We start from the raw sequence: 6,608 nt of genomic DNA on the forward strand, positions 1-6,608 counted from the left end.
GTGTCCATCAAACATCGACCCTCCCCCCCCCCACGATTGTCCTGGAGTCTGGCTCCAGCTTTCTCTGGCTCCTGTTGTTGCAGGGCTGCGTCCTACAGTATTTGGCATGTTGGGGCCGGCGGGAAAAGGGGGGCAGAGTTCCCAGTCGCCCCTCGTTTTCCCCCCCCCCCGGATTGGCTTCTCATTTCCATGGAAAGGGCGAAGAAATCCGGAATCCCCCCTTGTGACAATGTCACCCCCTGGTGGTCAAAGAAGGTACCACACCCCGGTGACGTCCAGGACCCTCTCTCCTGCTGCGACCGGGTTGACACCTAGTGGGAAGAAACGGTATCAACAAGAACCATCTGTCCCCTCCCCAGTGTGACAATGTCACCCCCTGCTGGCGGGAAAGAGGAAGACGCTGTCTTTTTATTGCAAGGGAAAATGGCGTCGGTAATAGTCCCTCCCAACGTGACCGTGTCGCCACTCGGTGGTCTCACGCCAGGGGGCGACGGCCCAATGTCTCCGCCCTTCGCCGGAAGAGGGCAGGAGACCCAATTTTATTATTATTATTATTATTATTGCAAAGGGAAGGTCTCGCCCAGAACATCCTTTCCCGCTGCGCCCCAGCGGTCGAAAAGCGTTATCGTCCGCTGGGCCATGGAAGGGGATGTTTCGAACAGGCTTTCCCAACGTCGCCCTCCGCTGGCGGGAAAAAGCATCGCGCTCTTCTTGCGGCAATCAGACGCTGTCCCAATGTCGCCCTCCGCTGGTGGGAAAAAGCATCGCGCTCTTCTTGCGGCAATCAGACGCTGTCCCAACGTCGCCCTCCGCTGGCGGGAAAAAGCATCGCGCCCTTATTGTGGCAATCAGACGCTTTCCCAACGTCGCCCTCCGCTGGTGGGAAAAGGCATCGCGCCCTTATTGCGGCAATCAGACGCTTTCCCAATGTCGCCCTCCGCTGGTGGGAAAAAGCATCACGCTCTTCTTGCGGCAATCAGACTTTTCCCCAATGTCGCCCTCCGCTGGCGGGAAAAGGCATCGCGCCCTTCTTGCGGCAATCAGACGCTTTCCCAACGTCGCCCTCCGCTGGCGGGAAAAGGCATCGTGCCCTTATTGCGGCAATCAGACGCTTTCCCAACGTCGCCCTCCGCTGGCGGGAAAAGGCATCGCGCCCTTATTGCGGCAATCAGACGCTTTCCCAATGTCGCCCTTCGCTGGTGGGAAAAAGCATCACGCTCTTCTTGCGGCAATCAGACTTTTCCCCAATGTCGCCCTCCGCTGGCGGGAAAAGGCATCGCGCCCTTCTTGCGGCAATCAGACGCTTTCCCAATGTCGCCCTCCGCTGGCGGGAAAAGGCATCGCGCCCTTCTTGCGGCAATCAGACGCTTTCCCAATGTCGCCCTCCTCTGGCGGGAAAAGGCATCGCGCCCTTATTGCGGCAATCAGACGCTTTCCCAACGTCGCCCTCCGCTGGCGGGAAAAGGCATTGCGCCCTTATTGCTGCAAAGGAAGCTGGCATAGATCAGAACCTTTCCCAATGTCAATTCCTTGTTGGCGCAACAAGGAATCATGCCCTCAGCTGGCATGGAAGACCGTATAGATATAGATATATACACACACACCCCAAATTATTTCTCCAGCAGGGCAAATGTCGCCCTCCCAGTGGTGGCAAAGGGTATTACACCCTCGATGGCATTTTTTTTTCTGAGGTCCAGAGGTTGAATGTAGGTAGGCAGGCGTCCTGAGCAGAAGGGGGCAGAGCGGGACCGTGCGAGGGAGGGGCGCTGCTGGAGCGGCGCCGACGCCCCTCCCCGCCCTCGGGGTTACGTCGCCTTGCGGGGCTTGGCTGTCTCTTTGCTGGGGGCCCCGGCCTCGTCTGATTTCTGGGGCGCCGAGGGGTCCACCACGTTATGGAGCGACGGCTCGCGGTACATGGCCACTGTAGGGAGGGAGAGAGAGAAGGAGGAAGTGAGGGATAGCGCGGGATTGGCTGCTCCAGCCGCCCTACCACACAGAAAGACACCGGGATGGGTGGTGGGGTGTCTCTATTTAAACCCCCCCCATTGCGTCCCCTAGCCCCCGCCCCATTGTTCCTGCTTCCCCCACTCACCTTCCAATAGCTTGGGCAGGAAGTGGGCGGCGGCTTTGGTCTTCTTGACTCGGTTTCCCTTCATGGGCTGCCCTTCCTTGTTGATGCCCAGGTACCAGGAGCGGCCGGATTCGCGCTGGCGGTACAGGGTGGAGGAGTACGTGACGTAGTAGTTCTCGAAGACGCACTCCTTGAACCGGCACTCGGCGGTGAAGTGAGCCTGGCAGAGGGAGGGAGAGAAATGGGGTGAGCGAGAAAGAAAGAAAGAGAGAAAGGAGAGAACGATGTCGGTGGTGGGGGGGGGTGCAATGACCAACTGTGGCCAGTAGAGGGCAGCGCCCGCTCTGGTCTTTCAGCAGGGAGGCGACGGGTCTCAGAGCTGCACCTTGGCTCGGACGCCTGGGTTTCACCAGGGCCCCCGCTGACCACCAGGGGAGAGCGCCCCCTGCTGAGCTCCCCGCCCCGCTCCCTGCCCCACAGCGCCCCCTAGCGCCACCCTGGGGCCAGCCCTGCCTGCCAGGGGAGAGCGCCCCCTGCTGAGCTCCCCGCCCCACTCCCTGCCCCACAGCGCCCCCTAGCACCACCCTGGGGCCAGCCCTGCCTGCTGGGGGAGAGCGCCCCCTGCTGCCCTCGAAAGGAAGCTCTGAGCTACTCTGACCCCAGTTAACTTTGGGAAGACCCCGGCTAGTGGCATCACGGGCCTGGGGCCAGGGTCGAAGGGTCCTGACTGCATTGGGGTGTCTGGGCTGCAGCGGGGGGCGGGGTGTGTGGCTGCCGTGTGTGTGGTGGTGGGGGGCTGGCTCGCGGGTAGTGAGAGGAATATTCCACAGACCTGGGGGGCGGCCCGTCGGGAACCATTAAGGGCGGCCTGTCGGGTTTGAGGGGTTGTGAATTATGCAGTCCCTGTGTGTGCGAGAGACGCAGGAGAAAGGGGGGGTGATTTCAGAGAAAGAAAGAAAGAAAGAGGTGTATGGGGAAGGCAGAAAGGATGGATGGATGGATGGGAAGGCATCCAGGGGGCTGGATGGATAATTAGGTAGATGGGGTGGGCTGCCTGGCTGGATAGAAGGGTTATGTGGGGATGGATGTTATTTTCCCTGTCAGTGTCACGTTCACCATTATTTTCACTATCAGCACCACATTCACCATGATTTTCACTACCAGGGCCACGTTGACTATTCTTTCCACTATCATCGCCACGTTCACAGTTATTTTCTCTGTCAGCACAACGATCACCATTATTTGCACTATCAACACCATGTTCACTGTTATTTTCACTATCAGTGCCATGTTCACCATTATTTTCACTGTCAGCACCAGGCTCACTGTTATTTTCACTGTCAGTTCCACATTCTCCATTATTTCCCCTATCAGCACCAGGTTCAGTTATTTTAACCGTCAGCACCAGGTTCACTGTAATTGTCACTATCCGTGCCATGTTCACCATTAGTTTCACTATAAGCACAACGCTCAGTTATTTTCCATGTCGGCACCACATTCACCATTATTTTCACTTTCAGTACCAGTCACCGTTATTTTCACGACCGGCACCACTTTCACCGTTATTTTCACCATCAGCACCATGTTCACCATTACTTTCCCTGTTGGTGTCACGGCACCACATTCACTGTTGCTTTCCCTCCCATCCTGCTCTCCCCTGCCCACACCGAAAGCTCCCCAGTTTTCGCTGACCTCCATCATGCACCGTGGCTCGGGAGAGGCAGGGGGGGCCTGTGCGATGGAGAACGACAGGGAAAGCGAGTCAGAAAGACACGGCCAGACAGGCGTGCACGGGCCTAGGCAGACAGACAGAGGTGCACGGGGGACAGGCAGACAGAACAGCGCACGGGGATGGCTGATGGTGCAAGCCATCTCTCTCCCTGGTTGCGGGCGGGGATTTTCTTGGTCGCTCCCAGGGGTTCCCTAAAAATCAGGCCAGCTGCTAAATTTAATTCAGCATCGGCGGGGGCGGGGGGGAAGGATATGCCAAGGGGGAGGAAGGGCCCTGGTACCATGGGGCCTGAAGAAGGGGATTGTGTGGGGCAGAGTTAGGCGGGGGCACTCCTATCCCAGAGCACCCCACATGGGGAAAAGTGGGGGGCTGTTTTGCGGGGGTGGGGATGCCTGACAAATATGGAGGGACCCCTCTCCACTGCCCCAGCTACTGGCAGAGAGCTGATACTGTCCCCCTATTAACCACAACCAGCCCACCCCTCCAGGGCTCACCCAGCGATCCCACCGCTGACACCAATGGATGCTCTGATCTGCCTCCCTAGGGATGCACTGTCAGGACCCACCACTAGACCCACCCTGCAGGCAGCGCCCTCTGCTGGAAGAGAGAGGATCGTGCACCCTATTGGCTACTCCACCGCTCTGGGACCCAGGGTGCATACACAACCCTGCGATCCCACCGCTGACACCAACGGTTGGTTTAGTCTGGAGGGAGGGCCGGGGCGGGGGGGATGACACTCACGGAGGTATAGAGGTAGCCCTCTGCGTTCATGGCGATATACTGCCCCGACTTGGTACCCTGGATGGCGACCACGCGCAGGCCCACGGGGATCAGGTTAAAGAGAGCTGTGGGAGATGAGACAGACAGACAGCGAGGCATCAGCGCTGGCACCAGCAGAGGTGGGACTGGGACACGGGGCCTGTCGCCTCTAGGGGGCGCCGGCTCCCACCCGGCCCCAGGGCGGGGACTGGCTGGCTCAGGGGGGCGGGGAATGGGGCAGGGGCCTGTCCCCTCTAGGGGGCGCCGGCTCCCCCCCGGCCCCAGGGCGGGGACTGGCTGGCTCAGGGGGGCGGGGAATGGGGCAGGGGCCTGTCCCCTCTAGGGGGCCGGCTCCGATCCCCACTGCCCGATTTTGCAGATGCTCTGCCTGGAGCCAGGACTCCTGGGTTCTTCCCCACGCAGAACCCCTCCCCCATTCTGCTTTAGAGCTGGATTTATTTTTCCTCCCCGTCATCCCTTCTCGGGGGCGGGTGAGCTCTGCTGCCGAGACGTTAATCCCCTTCTCTGCAATCCCAGACCGGAGACAGCTGGGACCGGGAGGGGGATGGGTGGGATTAGGTGGAGGCAGGATTAACCCATCTCCTCTATGCACATAATGTGCTGCCCCCCAGAGGGGACAGGCCCCTGCCCCATTCCCCGCCCCCCTGAGCCAGCCAGTCCCCGCCCTGGGGCCGGAGGGGAGGTTCCGCAACTGGCCTAACCGTGCGTAACCCCTCGGCCTCGCCCGGGCGTCACTCACTGAAGCTGTTGGCGTCTTCTTTCGTCCCGTCGATGCTCCCGTCCGGGTGCAGCCGGAGGTAGAACCCGTGTCTGCAGAGCAGCTTGGTCACGATGCCTTTCAGCTGCGGCTCTGTGGCCGGAGGGATACGGAGATGGCGGCGGGGGGCGAAGAGAGACAGAAAGTCGATTATTCACCGGCTGGGAGGAAGCCCTCCCTAAAAATCTTCCTTACGGCTAAGCAAAAGCACCGGGGACGTTTAACTCTGGACACATCGAATTCTGAATGAAAACCCCTCAAGCAAACTCCCAAACAAATCTTTGCTCAGGCTGAGAAAGTCTCGGCAATTTCGAATCAACGAAGAGATTTTCATTCAAACCAAGCTAAGGAAATTCCCCCCCCAAAAACTTCGTGAGGACGGAGAAAACATCAGTAGTTTAAAATCAAGAAATGCAGGGTTTTTTCGTATGAAAAAACCCTCAAGCAATTAAACAAATCTCTGGCAAGACAGAGAAAGTATCTATCCAGGGATTTGCATTAAAAAAAAATCGGAGACAATATTCAGACAAAAGCTTTGCTAAGATTCAGAAAGTGCCTGTAGTTTTGAATCGACGAATACAACCTTTCATCTGAAAAGACGAGGCCAAACGAAAAACCCTGTGAACGTTGCCTAAATATCAGTGACTGTACAATTGCACATGAAAACCAAAGATAATCCCCAGAGAAAACCACTTTGCTGGAAAGTAGCCGTAATTTAAACTCAATAATTACAGATGCTCGTAAGAAAAACTAAGGACATTCAAGAAAACACGTGGTTAAGGCCGAGGAAGTATCAGTAACTTGAAATCAATGAATATAAATTTTTATATGAAAAACGAAGGAAATTCCAGACCAAAAACTTTGTTAAGACTGAGGAAGTATCAGTAACTTGAAATCAATGAATATAAATTTTTATATGAAAAACGAAGGAAATTCCAGACCAAAAATTTTGTTAAGACTGAGGAAGTATCAGTACCTTGAAATCAATGAATACACACATTTACATGGAAAACTAAGGCAATTCCGAACCAAAAACTTTGTGAACGTTGACAAAATATTGGTCGTTATAAATCGATACATAAAGACAAGGAATTTCACCCAAAACTTGAGGAGACGCCCAGACAAAACCTTTGTGAAGACCGGGAAAGTATCAGCAACTTTCATATGAAAAAATAATAAATAAATAAATGTCCCGACCAAAAAAAAACGGGATATCCTTAGTGTGACATCTGGTAAAGGTGAGAAACTAAAGATATTCCAGATGAAAA

At 56.0% G+C, this 6,608-nt stretch overlaps 1 protein-coding gene across 2 annotated transcripts in view; it reads right to left on the bottom strand.

Moving 5' to 3' along the window:
- Positions 1-75: 75 nt before the first annotated feature.
- Positions 76-6,608, bottom strand: part of FGF11 (fibroblast growth factor 11) — a 27,180-nt gene continuing 20,647 nt past the window's right edge. For both annotated transcript variants that reach the window (XM_045001374.1, XM_045001375.1), the window contains 4 exons: positions 5,323-5,433; positions 4,545-4,648; positions 2,093-2,291; positions 76-1,921 (listed from right to left, as the gene is read on the bottom strand). In XM_045001374.1, the coding sequence (XP_044857309.1) occupies positions 1,806-1,921; positions 2,093-2,291; positions 4,545-4,648; positions 5,323-5,433 (530 nt within the window). In that variant the 3' untranslated portion in view covers positions 76-1,805. The remainder of the gene's footprint in view (positions 1,922-2,092; positions 2,292-4,544; positions 4,649-5,322; positions 5,434-6,608) is intronic.

The sequence above is a fragment of the Mauremys mutica genome, unplaced genomic scaffold, assembly GCF_020497125.1.
Source record: "Mauremys mutica isolate MM-2020 ecotype Southern unplaced genomic scaffold, ASM2049712v1 Super-Scaffold_100475, whole genome shotgun sequence".
NCBI lineage: Eukaryota > Metazoa > Chordata > Testudines > Geoemydidae > Mauremys > Mauremys mutica.